The sequence below is a fragment of the Quercus lobata genome, chromosome 11 (genome assembly GCF_001633185.2).
Source record: "Quercus lobata isolate SW786 chromosome 11, ValleyOak3.0 Primary Assembly, whole genome shotgun sequence".
NCBI lineage: Eukaryota > Viridiplantae > Streptophyta > Magnoliopsida > Fagales > Fagaceae > Quercus > Quercus lobata.
In genome coordinates this window covers 50838591-50859469 of record NC_044914.1, presented here as the reverse complement: position 1 = coordinate 50859469, position 20879 = coordinate 50838591, and the positions used below count along the sequence as shown (strand labels likewise).

At 37.0% G+C, this 20879-nt stretch overlaps 2 protein-coding genes and 1 pseudogene across 6 annotated transcripts; all 3 read right to left on the bottom strand.

Moving 5' to 3' along the window:
- Nucleotides 1-705: 705 nt before the first annotated feature.
- Nucleotides 706-12021, bottom strand: LOC115968158 (annotated as a pseudogene). Its single transcript, XR_004086680.1, has 8 exons — nt 11913-12021; nt 6383-6458; nt 5671-6217; nt 4998-5210; nt 4480-4769; nt 2853-2964; nt 2186-2422; nt 706-1818 (listed from the first exon to the last, which is right to left on the bottom strand). The product of XR_004086680.1 is annotated as a protein CNGC15b-like (transcript).
- Nucleotides 12022-13461: 1440 nt separating this feature from the next.
- LOC115968124 (30 kDa ribonucleoprotein, chloroplastic-like) lies at nt 13462-16326 on the bottom strand. The gene is made up of 4 exons (XM_031087386.1): nt 16231-16326; nt 15303-15620; nt 14191-14299; nt 13462-13767 (listed from the first exon to the last, which is right to left on the bottom strand). Exons 1-3 carry the CDS (start codon nt 16309-16311, stop codon nt 14234-14236), a joined length of 465 nt encoding a protein of 154 aa, XP_030943246.1. The 5' UTR covers nt 16312-16326; the 3' UTR covers nt 13462-13767; nt 14191-14233.
- Nucleotides 15540-19352, bottom strand: LOC115968123 (pentatricopeptide repeat-containing protein At2g37230-like). 4 transcript variants are annotated; one of them, XM_031087384.1, is made up of 2 exons: nt 16816-19352; nt 15540-15620 (listed from the first exon to the last, which is right to left on the bottom strand). In XM_031087384.1, the coding sequence occupies exon 1, from the start codon at nt 19144-19146 to the stop codon at nt 16852-16854; it is 2295 nt and encodes a 764-aa protein (XP_030943244.1). In that variant the 5' UTR covers nt 19147-19352; the 3' UTR covers nt 15540-15620; nt 16816-16851. The 4 variants fall into 4 exon arrangements, with proteins under 4 accessions (XP_030943244.1, XP_030943243.1, XP_030943242.1 ...); XM_031087383.1 differs by lacking the exon at nt 15540-15620 and adding an exon at nt 16243-16327; XM_031087382.1 differs by lacking the exon at nt 15540-15620 and adding an exon at nt 16285-16372.
- Between the last annotated feature and the right edge of the window lie 1527 nt (nt 19353-20879).

Here is a 20879-nt window from a genome sequence, read left to right as displayed (position 1 = left end):
TCTAGGAAATGTAAGCTCATAACCTTTTGTTTTTATTGTTTATTGTTTTTTAATCTCTTTAGATTTCATTGGGTTCAGCTTAATACTCATTCTCAAAGCATGCAAGGAAAAAGAAATATGTCTGTTGTGGACTTCATGTCGTAATTAATTCATGTTTAGAGGGACAGCTCCAAATAGTGTTGTGAAATATGATTACTTTCTTCTTCTTTTTTTGACACGAAATATGATTACTTAAAATGAAAAATGAAGTACAGAAATCTATATACATAGGATTCGACTATATGCAAGGAAATATAAACAAAAACTTTCTGGCCACTCCTTGAAAATCTAATTTATGGAGTACGAAAATTTTCTCAAAGGCTAGTCCACAACTCTAGTGGTTCACAGAGCCTCATGTTTCTAGCTTTCATGTCTACCATTTAAGTTAATGGAAGTTGTTTTTTTTTTTTTTTTTAATAATTTTTTTTTAGCACAAGTCAATGAAAGTTGGAGAATAGTTTTGAACAACATTGTCACATGTTAAATTCTTTATTGTCTAGGCCTCTCCAGTATTGGTTCATCAATAGATAGATGTTGCCATGACTGCTCTCCTTCACTCTTTTTCTTCCAGCAAAACATTGTCTCATGTAAATATTCAAATTGCTTGTGATCACTCTGTGGGTGTGCTTGCTACATGACCCTTGTTTGTTCTTAACACCAAAGATGCTAGTAGAGCAAGATCATTTCAGACAAATAAGGGAGTAGAAAAAATATCCAACAAGAAGTACACAGGCTATGTTTTATTTTCCCATCTCCCAAACAAAAGAACAATATAATAGGAGGAAAAGAAGAATAAAGAATAAGTGTGGTTACATCCATTACTGATGCCGCACATACAAGATGAGAAACAATAACCTAGAATACCCTATTAAGTAATCATTCTTAACAATGAAAGAAGGCCTAAGCAACAAAACCTACATGAGAATAATCAATGTAAAGACTTAACCACTAAGGCATTGCCATGAATTTTGTGCCCAAACCTGCAGAATAGTAAGGTAACACAAAAGAGAACTAAATACATATATATATATATATATATATATATACTGATATTTCGCACTTCACAAAGTACAAGGATTTTTCTTCATCTATCAACAGTAAAATCAGGTTCAACTGGCTTCTGTAATGAGTTTCAAATGTCAAATTGACTCCCACACCTCTTGCTTCCACCTCTCCTAGTGCTTGCTGCCAATTTTGCTGCATACGTTGTAAAGCTTGACCCATATGGAGGGAAGGATGAACTCTCTTCTAGTGCAGATTTAGGCACAGATGCCACCAGACTCTCCCTCTTCTTGAGCTCAGCTGCTTCTTTCAGTCTTTTATGTCGAAACCAAGCTGCTTGTATAAAACATGCAGCCCATGTCCTCCATTGGTGAGAGTGAAACCTAAGTGTCTGCCTGAGTTTCTTGCTGTGCAGAGTGCGGAATTGGGCTGCTACAAACTGCAAGTCCTCAGCAATGAGAGCAAAAGCTTCAACTTCGGTGATGGCTTTTACTGTGCGTGTAGATGAAGGAAGCACAACATTTGGACAAGGGTCCAGGGCCCAGGTTAGCAATTCTTCACCACAGAAGTCCCCTGCTCCAATGCTGCATGAATTGAAGAAACCAGTGCAACCACCATTGGTGGTGCAAGAGTCTAAGTGGCCTCGTACAATGAAAAGCATCTCATTGACAGGATCACCCTCACGAACTAGGCAAGTGCTAGGTGCACATAGGCAAGGTTTCAGCCTTTCACAGATGCATCTAGCATCCTGCCATCCATTTGATCAAAAAGTGGTACCTGTTTTACATTTGTGACAAGAAGTTCAAAATCAGAATAAGGTCTAATGACTGTTTTGTTTGTAATTGCAAGTTCATTGTGACCCATTTAATCTGAAAAAAAAGACAGATAAGAAAGGGATCTCTCTGATTGTAACTACTATAGTATGTCATGTAGGTATTATTTAAAGCAAGGAATTGAAATGAAACAAGGCATACATTGTACTCTGACCAGAAAATGTGATATTTGTTTTCCATCCATGCATTAGTAAATTATTTATAACAAATAGATTACTTTAATCACCATCAAGAATTGAGCTTAAGTAACTTGTTGAGAAGTTCACAAAATTGTTCTATTAATGGAAAAGAGAGAGGAAACCAAAACTTACTTTTCGAACTAGATCTAAACACAGGTGGCGTTTGATTTCTCGTCTGAGATCCATGGGGAGATCTTTAGGAATGGCTTCCTCATCAACTCCCTGAGTTGCAACCCATCTGTATTGATCATACCTTCGCACACTCTGCTTCAAGTCACATGGTAGTTGCCTGTGATAAATCCATTGTTCTGTATCAGTCCTCCTAGCTCTCCACTCTTCCAGTCTCATAGTCATGGATTGGAGGTACATCTGTCAAAATAAATGGCAAAAAAGGACTTAAAAATTTTGATAGAGAAAGTGTGTGAATAACCTTCACAAAGGAAAATGAATTCTGTCAGCTAAAAAAAAAAAAATCCAAGATCCAGCAGCTTAAGTTAGAAACTTTACTGTAAAATTTAACAGAGCAGTGCTGAAAGTAGTGATCTTCCAATTTCTAATTAACAATTCTGTTTTAACATCTATTTCTTTGTCATAATGGAATGATTTTAAAGAACACCAAAGAAACTTGAAATTAATTGAATGTAGCATCAACTAAGAACAGTATGAACCTTGCATAAAAACATATAAACTTATCTAGGTGTGAACCTTTTATGAGGCCTAACACTAGCAGCACAGAGCCATACATTCTGAAGATGAATTTCTAGGACCTGAAAAGATGTTCTCTAACAGCTAGACCTACCTGCATATTCCCTATAAGCAGTGCAAAAAGCACCAATCCAAGGATCACAATGACAAAAGCAAAACTTATTTCGCCAATATAAGCACTTGTGATGAGATTCTGTCCCAAACTGCTGCAAAATTGATAGATTTGGTTAGAATAAGAAACATGGGAGAGTGAATTTCATTTTCTGAGAGCCAGGGGGAGAGGGGGGGAGGGGGGGGGGGGGGGATTGTGGAATCAAATTTGATATAAACCATTCTATATTGCATTGCATAAACATAAGGATGAATGCATCTTGTTTCTAATAGCATTTGAGATGAAACTATTACTAAACAAATTTCAATTCACTCTAATCAATCAATATATATATATAAATGCAAAGAACTCATGCAGGGGAGAATGAGGTCCTACCATGCGGCGCTCTATTTGAGCTTTATTAGACCAATTATTGCATTTGACCTTCCAAATCGCCTTCACTTGAAAAATAAATTCCAACGTCCTTTAAGAAAATGAAAAGATGCACATTACTTATTGCTTTAGCAAAATCCAATTCACCTCTTTCTCTTTCTTAACTCTTCAGTTCCCCTTTGAATTTGATGCACACTAATATATTTCTTTATATATATATATATATATATATGTGCAGAGACCTCATGCTCTGCCATGTGGCGCTCTGTTAGACCAACTAGGAAGTTGCCCGCACGATGCGCGGATAATGCTATATAAGCTTTTACATAAGATGATTTTGAAAAATGTAGTAAATATATTATAACACAAACGGTGAATATTTTCATTGCTAAAATCACCTACAATTATAGCCGAAACTTAAGAACAAGTAGGCATATTTTGTTCCCTACCATTAGTTGATCATGAACCCAATTAACTGTAAGCATATGTTGTACATATCAGACTCATTGAACCTATCACTTTTCATATGAAATTTCTAACCAAGGCATTGATCTCATCAAGCATCCTCAATAATATTTTAACTATATATAGTAGTGTCAAGGTCACATAGTTGAAGAAAAACCCTGTTTTGCACACCCAAAGAGATTTTTTTTTTTTTTTTTTTTTTTTTTTTTGAGAAGGCGCCAAAGAGATTGATAATGGGCTAAGTGCTTTGCCTAGACATGACTCACTATGTGACCTTGACACTACCATATATAGTTAAAATATTATTGAGGATGCTTGATGAGATCAATGCCTTGGTTAGAAATTTCCTATGAAAAGTGATAGGTTCAACGAGTCTGACATGTACAACATATGCTTGCAATTAATTGGGTTCATGATCAACTAATGGTAGGGAACAAAATATGCCTACTTGTTCTTAAGTTTCGGCTATAATTGTAGGTGATTTTAGCAATGAAAATATTCACCGTTTGTGTTATAATATATGTACTACATTTTTCAAAATCATCTTATGTAAAAGCTTATATAGCATTATCTGCACATCATGCGGGCAACTTCCTAGTAATTTCAAAAGGATGAGGTTTTTGCAAATTTATTATCAGGGTTGATACTGATCCTCTCTCTTGTAATAGTACCATTTGTAAGGATGGATATTTCCTTCAACTAATGAGTAACGTAATGAAACAGTTGGCAGTTTTCATACTGTAATGTCTAGTCCAGCCAAAGAGATAGTTACCTCAGATTCCTCAGGCCCCACCAAACACAGAAGTAGTACTTGTTGAACCTTGAGGCTGTAGTTCCAGAAGTCACTGCCTCTCCATAAATGCCAAACTAAAAGAAGTCACTAGTTCCATCACATAGACTTGAGATATTGCTGGATTTGAACCAAGCAGCTCTTATAGGGTTATCTGCATCACTGCAATATAAAAACCAATATTTGCAATCATGTTGTTCAAGACTGCAAACTTTCATCCAACATTCTTCCTGTCGTAGAATGGATAAGAGGTACCAACAAGATCCTAAAACCTTTTCAACAATAACAAAAAAGAAAGAACAAGTGAAGTCAAATTTACATAATTCTGACCTAATCACAGAAACCAATCAAGCTCATAAGAAATCCCACATTCGCAAACATTAAACAGAATAAAATCTTTTAGACAATGCAGACTATCTAAAAATACTTTAGCATTTACAGGTACTTATTGACTGCATCACAAGTCTCAGTCAAGAAAGTCATTTTTAATTGTAACTTACATGACTTGCCAACATACAGAGCATCAGATTGTATACAGCTCCAGCCCAGGCTGTTTCCATCATAACCCCATTGGCGTTGACAATTTCAGATGTGAGTGGATAGATATGATATAATCTCAGGAGGTACTGGAAAATGATAAGGAAGCGAACAACAATACTTGTAGGGGTAATTTCTGAACCTCTTAAATTTGGGATTGCAGCCCAAATCAATATCTGCCATAATATGGAAGCTTAAACATATGAGGCTATGATGTTTAGAATTACAAGTTTACATTCATCCAAATAAAAATTTAAAAAATATATATATTGCAAGTTTACAACTGTGTCTAGTGAACCTACTTAGCATTCTCTGTAATGGTGGCATTGTAAGTTTAATTTAGCAAAGGGCAAAAAATATGAATTCTCAAAACATATATTAGAAAATCAGAAGAGGACTAATCAATTAATCGTGTCCCCCTTTTATTTGTTGAGTCAATCATGTCCTTTTTTGACAGTATAATTGGATAGTATCCAAGAATACCTACAAACAGGCCTTGATGCACTTTCTGAATGCAAAGGAACGCAGAAGAATGAATTCTTTTCGAGCAAAATGTGTGCACAAGAACCCAAGAAGAAATAGAATTCCAATCTTGGTATATTCAAAGCATAAATGTACAGAAAACTAGCTACATACCTGAGGAAGGGGTAGGGCAGTCACAGGGTCTAGCCAAAAGCCTTTGCGAAGGTATCTTGAAGCAATCTTTGAAGGGTCAATAACAAGATCTCCTCTCCCAAATACTCGAGAGGAAGGAGCAACATAAGCCGTTCGAAATCTAACAAAAATCTGAACAATGTAAAATGCATCAATCATTGACCAAATGATAGTAAGGGCTACTTCAAGGGACTCCATATTTTCAATGCATGCCTCTTCCTTAGCCACTAGTAAGTAAAAAAACAAGGGGTCCACGAAAAGAGAAAGCAAACACGCCAACAAGAAGATTTTGTTCCATCTGTTTAAAACAGGTCCCCGAGGATCCAATATTATCTTCTTTACCACATCATAATCCTCAGAGAAGACATTGGAAAGTTCTCTTCCGAGAGAGTACTTGCCTATTGCATCTTCCTCAGTACTCTTCAGGCACATATCAGGTGCCTGTTTATCATTGATGTTATGAGTTGGCATTAACAAATGACTATCATTGGGTGGTGTACAGTTTGCAGTTTCAAGATCATCTTGAAATCTGAAAGTTCAAAATATTAAGAATTTCAGTACAATATTGAATAAGGAATTGTGAATACCAAATTCTCTACACTTTTGATGATCAATGCTCAAAGTGATTATCAGTGCATGCTATAACTAAAATATTATCAGCTTTACGTCATGATCCTTGCTAGAGCAAACATACCTCACAGATCTTGATCTACCAGTAGCCATAGCGTTTGAGAAAAAGCAGAGATGTGTCTTCAATCAGTGGATTTGATCTACCATGAAAATATACCGCAGCACCAAATTTATTAACCACCACAAGAACACTCAAGACACGTGAGTCAAGCAACTTTTTCTGTACATAGACTTGTTACAAATCATGTGAAAGGAAAAGTATACCAAATTTTTATAAGCCAAAAGTACTATCTCATTTTTCATGTAGAAAGTGAAGTTAACCTGTGAGTTTCATCACATTAGCTCTTAGCAAGTTGCAACAAAATAAATGTTTTAGTTTGTTTCATAACATTGTTTCATGTTCAGATGAAATGTAAAGTAACACCAGATGCAATCCAGAACCACAAAAATCTTGAACAATGTAAAGTGGTCATTACTAATTCTTGCATTAACATGCCAGCTTAAAGGAGAAAAGGGTCACTCAAAATAACAATTATAAAGCAGAAAATTAGAAGAAGAAAAAATATCTATTAATTAGACAAAACAAAACCCATGAAGTTAAGAATGAAGCAGGCACAGAGTCCACTGAACAATTCAAAAGGACAGACATGAAAACTTACAATTAAGGAATGCTGAATATTCTCTCTATATCTTCATCTATGGGTTTTCACCATTTCAGTGGGAACCTTTATAAGGGAGTGTGAAGCTCATGGAACTTATAACTATGTATAAAGAAACCCATAAAAAATAAAAAATGGTAAAGGCATATAGAAGAGACTGTATTTATCTAAGGGGGGCAAGGTTACCCTTATTAAGAGTACTCTTTCTAGCCTGTCTACTTATTTTCTTTCTCTCTTCCCTATTCCAGTTAAGGTGGCCAAGCGGATGGAGGAATTACAAAGAAACTTTCTTTGGAATGGTATCGGTGACGAACGTAAACTTCATTTAGTTAATTGGTCGAAGGTATGTAGGCCAGTAAAGAATGGAGGGCTAGGCATTCGGTGCTTGAGAAGGTTTAATTCTGCCTTATTAGCAAAATGGTTGTGGCGGTATGGTGTGGAGATTGATGCCCTTTGGAGAAGGGTCATTGGGGCGAAGTATGGGAATGAGTGGGGTGGTTGGTGTACAAAATCCGTGTCTGGGGCATATGGTGTTTGTTTGTGGAAGTCCATTAGAAGAGGCTGGCTGAATTTTTCTAAGTTCCTTCGGTATGAGGTGGGTGATGGTACTCGTGTGAAGTTCTGGGAGGATGTGTGGTGTAGGGATCGTCCTCTTAAGGAGGCGTTTCCAGATCTATATAATATTAGTAGGACAAGAGATGCTTCGGTCTCTGAGGTTTTGTGCTATGCTAACGGGAGTATTTTTTGGGACTTACAATTTCGTCGCTTAGTGAATGATCAAGAGTTACAATCTTTGGATTCGTGTATGGTTTTGATCTATTCCACTAAGGTACGAGGTGTTGGTTGTGATAAACTTTGTTGGAAGTTGTCCAGCAGTCGGGGTTTCACGGTGAGCAAGTATTATCACTCCCTTTCCCCCTCTTCCGCCATTTCTTTCCCGTGGAAAATGATGTGGCAATCGAAGGTTCCCCCTCGGGTAGCTTTTTTCTCTTGGACTGCAGCTTTAGGCAAGATTCTAACTATTGATAACCTTCGGAAAAGACATTTTGTTGTCCTTGAGTGGTGCTTTATGTGCAAAAGGTGTGGGGAATCTGTAGATCATCTCCTCCTTCACTGTCCTTTGGCTTATGAGATGTGGAGTATGGTCTTTTGCTTGTTTGGTATTTGTTGGGTGATGCCGCAAAGGGTAGTGGATTTGTTGGATTGTTGGTCTTGTAACTTCAGGCGTCATCGTAATATTGTTATATGGAGGATGGTGCCGCACTGTTTGTTGTGGTGTATCTGGCGGGAACGGAATGCTAGAAGCTTTGAGGGTCGCGAACGGTCCTTTCTTGAGTTTAAGTCTTTTTTCTTTTTTACTCTTCTCAGTTGGTGTTTAGTTATACCATCTTTTTATTGTTTTTCTCTTCCTGTTTTGTTTGATCATTGTAATTTGGTTTCTTGATGTGTTTGCCTTTCTAGTACATTTCCTATGTACGGGGCTGTGTTCTTCTTTAATATATATTTTCCTTTACTTATCAAAAAAAAAAAGGATTATGGGGCAGTTCACCTAACTACAACGTATAACTCATTTTAGTTTGTAATTTTCTTACTTTGTTTAGTAACCACTCTTGTTTTTGTCGACACCAACTTGTTTTGGACTTTTGGGTTTCAAAATTACCTATTTTTTAGCATCTTGGCCATTGAAAAATAACATTAAAACTATGAATAATTCAAGTATCACATACTTTCATACATATTACAACAAATTACAATCTATCGCGTAAGATAATTGTGGCAAAGAATGTGTGAAGGTGAATTATTCTAAAACTGTGCGTAAGATAATTGTGGAAAAGAATGTGTGAAGGTGAATTATTCTAAAACTGTACAACATTCGGCAATGGAAATGTGTACCCAAGTACTAAAACCAGCGGTCAGGGACACAGAAGATATTTTAATTTACATGAATGAAAGAGTTTAAACTTAGCTTCAGGTTCCAGCCAAAAAATGGGAAGCACACGGTTTTAATAAGAAGTAGAGGACCCACTTTTTGTTGAGTTGGGACTTCTTTTTTCACTATTTCCTTACTGACAGAGGAGGGAATCAAATTTTTGAAAAAATATAAATAAATGAAAAAAAGATTTGTGAGGTCACTGCTCATTGACTTCCATACCAAAGTCCAAGCCATGCTGATATGCTTCCCCTTAAAGCTTACAATCTGTCATTTCTATTTGATCATAACCTGTTAGATATATATATATATATATTGGAAAAGCTTAAAATTTATTGGCTTTTCTGGTCACAAATATAGTTACTGTATTTTAGATAATGTCATTGTACTGTAAAACTCAATATAATCTTGAGTAAGATTAGTTTCATACATATATTATTTTTGGTGGTAGGGAACAAAGGTTGTGCAGAATAAAGTAATTTGCAAAAGCTACATACATAACTTCATCATGAAGCTATAGATTTGCTATTGAGCAAAAATGTAAGAAAGATGAGAGATTCTTCATAAAGACATGGTAAAGACTGAAGTCAGCTGCCATTTATTAGATTATATAGTATCTATCTTCTTCTCACGTGGGCATTTGCGTCAAACTTGTGTCGTTTTTAAAATGACACTTTGATTCGGGAGATCGAATATTAGCCACTGGGACATTAGCATTCTAGAGCAGTTTACTAGTCCCCAGTGGAAAAATTATTGAAGAGGACAATTAAGTTCTAAAATTCTAATAGAAAGTGAGGTACTAAGAATTGCTTGGGATGTCATAATTATTAGAAGGACTATGGCTTTTCACCTCCTATTTGCTGATGATACCATTCTTTTCTGTGATGCCTCTAGAGAGCATATTCTTTCTATTAGGCTAGTTTTGACTTGCTTCCAAGCTTTTACTGGTCTAAAGGTGAATGCGGGGAAAAGTGAAATTGTCCCTATTGGGGAGGTGCGTAATATTCAGCATTTGGCTAATATCCTTCAATGCAGGGTGGGCAGTTTGCCTATGATTTACTTGGGTATGCCATTGGGTACTTCATATAAAACAGCCTCTATTTGGAATCCGATCCTTGATGGAAAAGAAGCTTTTAGGTTGGAAGCGGCTTTATTTGTCAAAGGGTGGTAGACTCACCTTGCTGAAAAGTACCCTTTCAAGCCTTCCGACATATTACCTTTCCCTTTTTACCATCCCTAAAGCTGTGGCGTCTAGATTGGAATGCATCCAAAGGAACTTTTTGTGGGGTTCATCAGTTAAGTGTTTCAAATATCCTTTGGTAGCTTGGGAAAAGGTTTGTTTACTGCGTGAGTTGGGTGGTTTAGGAATTCGGAAGTTGGTGCCTTTTAATCAGGCCCTATTAGGGAAATGGCTTTGGAGGTATGGCCATGAAACCTCGCATCTATGGCGAAGGGTCATTGCCATGAAATATGGGGAAAGAAAAGGGGGTTGGTGCACTAGAGCTTGTAGTAGGGCTCATGGTTGTGGGTTATGGCGGAGTATTAGTGAAGGGTGGGAAACTTTCGCTAAGCATTTCTCTTTTGTGGTGGGGAATGGTTCTCGTATTCTTTTTTGACATGATAAGTGGACTGGTGATGTTCCCCTCAAAACTCTTTATCCTCAGTTATTTTTGTGTTCAGCTAATAAGGAGGCTTGTATTTCTGAGGTGTTAAGCCCTCCTGTGGGTGATAATGATAAAGTGTGGAGTTTTAGTTTTCACAGGGACTTCAATGATTGGGAGCTGACGGCTTCCTACTCCTTTCTTCATTTCATCCATACCCGAATTCCTAGGAGAGGAGGTGTGATAGGTTTTGTTGGGATCTTAATGGCAGTGGGAAGTTTGATACTCGGTCCTTTTATCATAAGATTCGTAATGTAGCTCCTTCCACTTTCCCTTGGAAAGGAATTTGGAAAGTTAAGGTTCCTAAAATGGTGCCTTTTTTTATGTGGACAGCAGCCCATGGTCAGATTCTAACTTTGGATAACCTTATGCTTCGTGGTCTTCCTTTGGCGAATCGTTGTTGTTTGTGTTGTTGTAATGTGGAGTCTGTGGATCACCTGTTACTTTTTTGTCCGATAGCTCATTCTTTGTGGATGTATATGCTTCGGTTGTTTGGGTTGGAATGGGTATTGTCGGGTTCAGTTGTGGACTTATTATTTTGCTGGTATCATTGGTTTGGGAAGCGTAGCTCAGATATTTGGGATGTGGTTCCAGGATGTTTAATGTGGATTATTTGGACTGAACGGAATTGTTGGTCTTTTGAGGATAAGGAAAAAACAGTGGTTCAGTTATTAGAGCATTGCCAGTGGACCCTCTTCGATTGGTCTCGTTGTTAGGGCTATTCGGATTGTTCCACCCTTTTGGATTTTCTTTCCTCTATTAGTATAGCTTAATGGCTGCTTCTGTCTTTTTGTTTCTTTCTTCCTTTGTTCACTACAGTGAACTTTGTGTGTTTTTCTTGTTATTCTTTTATTAATAATATTCTCTTTTTACTTATCAAAAAAAAAAAAAATGGTTTTGACAGTAAAATGACAAAAACATGGTCACACGGAGTATCTTCCAAAGCCATTTTACAGCTGTGTGTATCTCCATCCATCATTTACTATCGTTACCAACTTTTACTAAGCTCGGGTCCAGTGTTTAGACAGAATTTTACTTACGAGCAATGGTTATTACACACATCTTTGTTTTTAATTGAAATCGTGACTTCACAGTTTTAGTTAAAAAGAAGGGTGTATGTATGGTGCGTGTAATGTGTATGTTACTGTGTGTAAGAGTTATTTAGCTTTACTTTAAACCCTGCTGTAATTGGGTTTGACTTAATAATCTTCTTGTTATAAACCTGCATGATTTTATAGCTTGTGTACTATTCTAGCCTTGGAGAGTTAGATCACTGTCATGGTATACAGTTTAGGAATCCAAGACAACAATCTAGTTAGTCAGAGTTCCAATTTTTGAACTTACAATTTTGCAGTCCTGCTGTATGAGTAAGTCAACATTGAGAGTCTATTTGGAATCCGCATATTTTGCTGAAACTGAAAATTTTTGCTGAAAGTACTGTAAATAAAAGTAAAAGTTAGTTGAAATAATACAATGGAACCTATGAATAGTACCAAAAAGTGCAGTGGAATCCATAAATAATAACAAAAATAAGCTGATTAGTAAAATAAGTTAGCAAAATTAATCATGCCAAACGACACTAAAACTTGAAATTCTAGAAGTCTGAGATCACCAATCAATGTTCTTGTATGCACAAACTAATAAATACAAGTAGTTTCATTGCCCTTTGAAAAGCCACTTCTTGGTTTCTAATTCTATGGCTATATATAGAAGAAAAAGAAAAAAAAAAAAAAAAATTGTAAATGTGATATGAAAGAGAGTAGGGGAATCAGTACAAGGCAGATGAGTGACTGCACAACTGTGACCGACCTGCATTGAAGACACAGGTGGCCATGCATCAAAGCTTAACTGCCCAAATTTAAGTCAAGAATGGAGAAACAAAAGTACAAGTATTAATTCCCAACAGGCATATTGTGAAGCACCAGTAGGCAATAGCTTCTTTTTAATTTCCATCAATAAACAACATTTTTTATTTTCTTCCAGCTAGCAGATAGAGCAAGATATAGAACAATTTTGACAAAGTAGAAGAAAGTAATTGATCAGAACAAACAATTGGTGCCAAAGAAAGAGTATGATTAGGAAAATTGAGAACTTAAAAAATGGAGGCGTCAATAAAACTATACCAAAACAAAGATAATGACATAATGTGTATATGTTTTAACCAAAATAACATGTAAATCATGCTTGCATAAACTCCTTCAATATTGATTATCGCTGACCAATTGTTGACTGACAATTAAACTTCCAAATGTTTTTTTTTTTTGGTGGAACCCCCAGATGGGCTGAATTGGGTTAACCAAAGGGCTTGTGCAAACTGATATCATATCAAGTCCATTTAAGTCATCATCTAGACAGCTACACCCAAAACCATAACATCCATAAAAGACAATCCGTAGCCACCCAAGTTGCCAAAGAATACAGATATTAATCAAACAAACAAGAAATTAAGACATCCATGCCAAAGTCATCCACACTAACAATCACATGGATTGTGAGCCACTCACTATTACAGTTTATTAAGTGTTCTTCTATAGCCAGCTAGTATCTCTTGTTCTCTAAGGAATTCTTTAGTTCAACACAACAGCCTACTATTCACAAAGGAGAGGAGAGAAAAATATATAAATGAAACCTGAAGACCTTATTAAAACTATGCAACCCCAATACCCTACCATTAAAGCTCCACTCCTCTTAGCTTCCAAAAACCAAAAATAGAACCCTACACTCCTTTTCTTCCCTATATATATCTTTAGGTCATTTCTTCAGGCCGAGGCCTAGAAACTGGCAGTGAAATCAATAAGGCCTTCCAGTGGGCTCACCATGAAAAGAAAGCATGGTACTTTTTCTCACAAGATTCAGAGTTTCATGGTTGACCAGAGCTAGAAGACTAGAAAACTCATCCAAGAAATTATCAAACTCAATTCTTTCATTCATCCTACAATTACAAAATCATCTAAAACATATTTGGGAAAGACAAACAATTAAAATACCCATGTACTGGATCAGCCAAAAGTCAAACAGATAGGCAACATATCAGTTTCTTATCAGGATTATGATACTCAGAACATACATAATCATCTTTCAAAAAACACATTTATCAGCTCGTCCATCTGTAGGCCCAAAAACTACAGTAGTGCGAGGACCATTTTCTGTACATTCTTGATGGACAGCAGTAGGTTCCAGCTTGCACAACTTCAAGTCCCTATAACAAAGATAAGCATATTTTATAGTTTTGAAAAGAAAAAAAAAAAAAAAAAAAAAAAAAAACCAATGAGCTCTAGCTCAATTGGCAACTCTTCCCCTTGTAAGTTAAAGGTGAATTGTGGGTTGTGAATTTAAGACCCATTGGGTGCAAAATTGTAGCACCAAGGTAAGCAGGTAAGTTCATAACCATTTAGAAAACAAACGGTTAGTACCTCAGAACCTGAGCAGCTAAAGAAAGAACAAAAACAAAATAAAAGATCTACAGCAGCCTTTTTTTTTCCTTTTCCTTTTTCTCTCTCTTTTATACATATCAAAGTAAACACAATCACAGGATTGAGAACAGAGGGGCTACAACACAATGATTTCATGAAATAAATAACTCCTAAACCCAATTTAATTTACAGTAGGTTAAGAGTTATACCCCATGTCTTTTGATGGTCAAGGACATTCGAATGAGTCAGAACTCAAAATTGACGTCTTGGGGGCTTAGCGTCTGCCTGACTGACTCGTAGCGGTCTGCCTTTCAAGTCCTACACCAACAAATTTTCAAAGAGCAAAATGTAAATAAGTTTGGAAACAAGATTTAAACAAGTTATTGTGACATCGCATAGCTGCAGTCACCAAAATCAAATCCAGTCTATGAATGGTGATTCAATTCAGCAGTAAGAAATGAGATCAGACATGTAACACATATTTACTATCTACCATATCTTAAAATATTTCAATGATATGTCAAAAATAGCTTCCAAACTCTAAGAGAGTTTCAGTTTTGCAGAATGAATGACACACTAGAATCTGAGAATGCACATTATATAAATATATCACTTATCTACAAACATATCGTATATTAGTATCAGATCAATTGAAACATTTTTTAAAATAGCCTACCACATATTAAACAAACTAGTTTGCATCCTCAGAGTTATATGCCCATCAACATTAGTGGCTATCTATATTGATATATCAAGAGTTCTCATTAACCTAGCCTGGATATATGTATCAGATTGATAATATCTGGTTAGTAACAAGATACAATCAAATAATTCATAATTAATATATATACACACACACACACAAGCATAGAGCATGAATTTAGTGAATCTTACAACCCCACTCGTGGACTGAACATGAATGAAATTCAGAAAATGTTGACAAAAATTTTGGTTGTAAAATTACTATTTCAGTGAACATCAACTAATCAAGTGCCCTGCATAACCATCATTCAGATGACAAACAGGTAAATCATCATAAAGCAAATACTGGCTACCAAATAATTTTAATTATATACTAAGACTCGTAATGTGGTAAATGTTGTTGAACAATGGACCAAACAGAAAGAAAAGAAACTAAACGATATTGCTAATTAGCAATATTGGACATTGTGATAATTAATTATTTCTATGAGACTTCTGGTTGTATCAAGCAACTCATAAATAAAAGAAACACACATACATATATGTACAACATATCTGCCCACAAAATGACATCCTCAGAGAGAGAGAGAGAGAGGAAGAGGAGTGATAATATACTTACAACACCATTCAAGTATTCAATAGCACTGTTGACCTCTTCAGCAGAACTGTAGGTTACAAAACCAAAACCTCTTGATCTACCACTCTCCCTGTCATAAACCACCCTTGCTTCCCTAACCTTTCCTTGCTCGCTAAACAAATTCTCAAGTGCTAAATCATCAACGCCCCATGCAAGGTTACCCACATGAACACGATTGGCAGAACCAAAACTTCCCCCACCTCTATTACCTCTAAAAGAAGAATCACCTCTAAAAGAGGAATCCTCCCTCCTAGGTGGAGGAGGTCCAGCATTCACCCGTAGTTCCCTTCCCTCAAGTTCCTGCCAAATGTTATGAAATTATGATCAGATGCAGTAACCATATCAGTCACATGCTCAAGAAGAATAAACCATAATATAAGTACACTAAAAATTTGTCCATTAAGCAATTACTACAATCAAAATCTGGTTGCAACGCCTGCCTCACACCCAAAAAGCTTCAAAACTGAATTTTATTCAACTTTAACCAAAATTGGCCTAGTTTCTAGCTCTGATTAAACTTTCTAAAAAATAAAAATTGTACCTAGTGCACAAAGGTCCCAGTTTTGCGAGGTCTAGGAGAGGTGATTGGTAGACCACCTTACCCCCAATTATTGTTTGGAGAGGCTGAAACCAGTACTCAAACATTTGACCTATTGCTTTTGGTGAGAGGCTCTTGCCATCACACCAAACTCTCTAGAAATAATTAATTTGGGGCCACAATCATGTTTTTGAGCTTGAACTCAGTAAAATAATTAAACAAAGAGGAGTTGATCTACCCCCCAAAAAAAAGGTATATAATGGAATAAGAAAGCCATAAATTTGTCTTTTTTAATTTAAAAACCGTAGTAACAATACCATAAAGAAATAGAACTCATTACCAACTCAAGTAAATAGAATATGATTTACTTACATGGCCATTGAACTGTTGAGCAGCAGCTTCAACTTCCTCAACCGAAGACATGGTCACAAACTTTACAAGCACTAGCCTCATTGAACTTCAAACAGTACTGGCACATATAATGATGTATTCATTTTTTTTACAAGTTGAGTCACTGAGAATTAACCATGGATAATGAAATCACTATGTAATTGTCATCATCAAAACTGCTGCCATTTTACAGCAAAGCTACATTCAGAATACATAATTACAAACTTGCCAACATTTTCTACAGTGTGAAGGAGCCACAGTTTGGGCCTAGCCTCAGCTAGCAATAAGAAGAGATAAGTCTAATATAAACAAATGATAATGAGAAGTGAAATTTCAAATTCAATAATAGGCAGTAATCAGATCCATGTTTGCAAACAAAAGAACTAATAAGGCTACCTTCATTGAACTGAGTTGATTATAAATTCAATTGGAAAATTGTCAAGAGGAATTACAACCCCGGAACTGAAACAAAGCCACTAACAGATTACATTTCAATTCTAACGGCTTATTCCCCTAAGAATGAAACTTTTCTCATCATTTAAAAAAAGTTCATGCCTGAATTCTCACCTCAAAACAGCAGAAGAAAAGTGAAGAGACAGGACATTAGGCAGCAACAGTAGCATGTTTTTTCCCTTTTTTGCTCACATGGGACTTCTCTTCACCCTTAATCATTCTAGAGAGAATATCTGCTTGCTTTGTGTTTCCCTCCTGATTAAGACTCTTGATCAGATCCGCACAACTACTCCAATCAGAGGCCCCTCCTTTCTCCATTATTTTACACAATATTGAATATGCATTGAGTGTCTTCCCTGCTGCCAAAAGAGCATCCAAAACCTTGTCATAACTTGAAAAGTCTATTGTATAATCTCTCTCCAAAGCAAAATCTAGCAGCTTAAGAGCAGCAATTGTCTTCCCTTTCTCACAAAGAAAAGACAAAAGACTGTCAAAATCAAGTGAGCACCCATTATGCATAAATAGATCAATGCGTCCCAGGGCTTCTTCAACATGACCTCTCATGAGGAGGGCTTCCAAGATCTTAGCAACCAAATCCATATTTTCCTTCACCCCCTTCTCCACCATACTCTTCATCACCCGGCTTGCAGTTTGCACCCTCCCATCTTCAAATAAGCTCTCCATGACTGACCTGAATAGTGATGAATCCGGAAGATGCCCAGCTTCAATCATACTATCCAAAGCTGTTTTGGCATCAGCTGGTTCACCCTTGTTCAAGGAGCTCTTGATAAGCAATTTGTATGAATCTGCATCTCTAGAGACCCCTCTCCTATCCATGATCTTTAGAATTTCAAAAGCAGAATCAGGATTCCCCTCTTTAGAATGACCACAGAGCAAATTGTTAAAAGCAACCGAATCCAGAACACCCTTTTTCATCAATTGCCGGAAAAAGATTTCTGCTTTCCCTGTCTGCCCATGTTTGCACAGATATTGAATCATTGGGTTATAAGCACTAGGCTCCATATCCAAAGAACTCTGTGGCCTCAAGACGATTTCCTTCTCAATAAGCTTATCCAACAACTTAATGGCCTGATCATAGTCCTCAGCCTTACAAAAATTCTCAATTAAGACACCATAATGACCAGCCTCTGTGGGTATGCTCAACCGAATCATCGCCTTTAGCACATCTGTAGCCGCATCCAAGTTACTGGACTTGCATTGGCAAGTTAACAATTTCATAAAGATGGAATTATCCTTAGGAGCAATATGCTTCTCAACCATCTCCTTCAATATACTTCGAGCCTCAGGCATTTTCTCTGCATCACAAAGCCCAGGCAACAAGGTGGTGTACGTAACATCATTAGGCTTAATACCAAAAGACTTCATCTCATCGAACAATCTCAACCCATCATCAACTCGCCCAACTGAAACATACCCCTTTACCATGGTAGTATAACTTATAACGGTAGGAGCTATGTTCCTCCCCTTCATCTCTGTAAACAACTTCTCTGCCTCATCCATCATCTTAAACCGATTATACCCATTAATCATAGTATTATAAGTGACCACATCCGGCGAAATCCCTCTACTCTTCATATCCTCATAAAACCTTTTCGCCGTCTCCAACCTCAACGACAAAAAGAACCCCCAAATCATCAAATTGTAAGTATGACGAGTTGGCTCAATCCCTTCATTCAACATGGCATTAAAGTACCTCTTCGCCATCATATACCGCCCACGCCTCATAATCACCTTAAACAAAGCATCATACGACTCCACAGTCCTCTCCACACCCAATTCCTTCATTTTCTGAAAAATCTTCACAGACTCCTGAACAATCCCAGCTTTACCATAGCTCTCAATCATCAAAACAAACAATTCCTCATCCCATTCAACCCCTTTTTCCGGCATATCAAACAGTATGCACCTAGCATGGTTGAGCTTCGAAGCTCTGCCCAAAATCTCAATCATTTTCAAATGGGTGTCACGGTCATGGCGGACCAACCCGGCCCGCTCGACCCACCTGAAGAACTGGAGCGCGTGCTCCGAGTTCTTAGCACTATGCAACACATTCCAAACCAATGAATTATCGAACTCGGGCACCAATGCCCGGATCGAGTTCTGTAACCGGGTCGTCCAAGCCCGACTCGCCATCATTCTACATATAACATCCTCTATCTTTTCTGGGTTTCGAAAATTACCTCGTGGGGTTCTCCGAGTCACCCTTGGCTCCACATTTTCCGGGTTCGGTTTCTCGGGCCGTGGAGCTTCAGGACCCGGAACTGGGTTTGGGTTTTGATCCACGGAGGAGACAGAGACAGAGTCGTCGGTGGTAGTGAAGAAGCGGAGGAGACTGAAGGTGGAGGAAGGGTTTAAGGTTCTGGGTATGGTGGGGAAAACCCTGGGGGACCATTGGTAGGGTTTAGATACAGACATGTAAGCCATTGATAGGATTTTGAGAAGTGAGAGTCTGAAATGAGAGTGTTGGAGACAGAGGAGGATTTGAGGTGGTTGGCCGGCGGTGGAGACAGTACAGGATTTGGTGTTGGCCGGCGGTGTGGAGATAGGAGGCTATGGGTGATCGGTTGGAGCTGGGAGCCGGGTTCTGGGTTACAGTTTACAGAGAGAGAGACATCATACGTATAGGCTTTTTTAGGGTTTTTAGTTTTTTTTTTTTAATAGGGGTGTAGTTAACTAGGTTAATTTTATTAAGTAATAATGTGGAATGCAGATGCTATTTTTTACCTATATCATCTTATTAGAGCAGTTTGTAATAGGCAATAACTAGTTTTGTATCTAAATTTTATCTTTAAATATGGGCTCTCCTGTTTCTCAAAAATAAATAAATAAGGACTCTGCTGTGTGTTTTAGTGTTGGGTTGGGCTTATTATTTGAAGGTGAGGCTAAACATAGGCATAGCCCAAACTTATCATAACCTGATCATTAGAACTTTCAAGTTTGCAACTCTGTTTTGCTAAGCCCAAATGAGGGCCATAACCATAAGATCCCTGAGTAAAAGGCTAGAATGCATGAACACTTTATTTTTGGGTGCCTTAGGGGGTGTTTGATTTGTAGGAATTTTCATCACTCAACTCTCAATTTTTATCATTCAATTCTCAAATTTTGTGGGCCCTATCTTAAGGATGCCTGTTTGGTTCAATTTTTTATCTCAATTCTCATGACTCATTACTTGAAAAAGTTAAGTTAGAGTCATGAAAATTGAAAACAACTTTTAGGAGTTTTCAAAAACTGAAAATTGAGTTATGAGATATGGGATATGGGTTTTGAGTGATGAGTTAACCAAATAGGCTTTTATTCATGTTGTACTTGTGTTATATTGGTTTTGTACCCTTTTTGTCATGTTACAATTTTTTAGAAATTGCTCATGTCGTACTCGTATCCTTGCTTCTTAGGTAAAAAGTCTAGTAATATAGAAAATTTTCTTACTAATGAAACTCAAAAATCATCCGCATCAAATCATGAATTATTTATGCAAAATAGGATTTTGTTGCAGCGCTTGTCTAAATTTAGGAGGCGAAGTAGCTTATGTGAAACGTATTTTTATTATCTCTTTGTGTTTCTAAGGGTGAAGGAAGAGAGTATATATTATATAATGATTTTTGTGTGTGAAGAGAGAAAAAAGATTAAAAAATATTTAAAATTTTGATATTTAAATGAAATAGAGTATAAAATAGAAAATTTGAAGGAATGGTTGGTTAAAATAGAAAAATAGTAGTTACTTATTCAGAAAACAAACAGTAATTTTTTGTATAAGCTTACATGAAAGCTCTTGAAATTCAAAGTTCAAAGGAAGTGTGAAATGAAATGGTTTGAATGGTTTCAGATGGTGGAAAGTTCCAACATACGAGAAGATAGAATAATAGGGTGGCACTTGAGGTAGCGCAAATTGCTAGGAACTGCGGGGAGACACAAATATGGAAGTGGGTAGAGCCACCGATGGTGCAAGTGCAACACCTGCTTCAGCATACACACTCTTTGACTGTACTCAATGTTTTCTCTTAGTTTGAGCTTTTCTCCTATTATATTTGTGCCACATGTTTTCAGTTTTCTCATAAATAGGTACACAGCCTGCAACAAGTTTGCCCTCTACAAGCTCTTCACAAAGAAGGGGCAGAGAGTTTTGGGTTGTTTAATAAATTCCACATTTCCTTTTATCA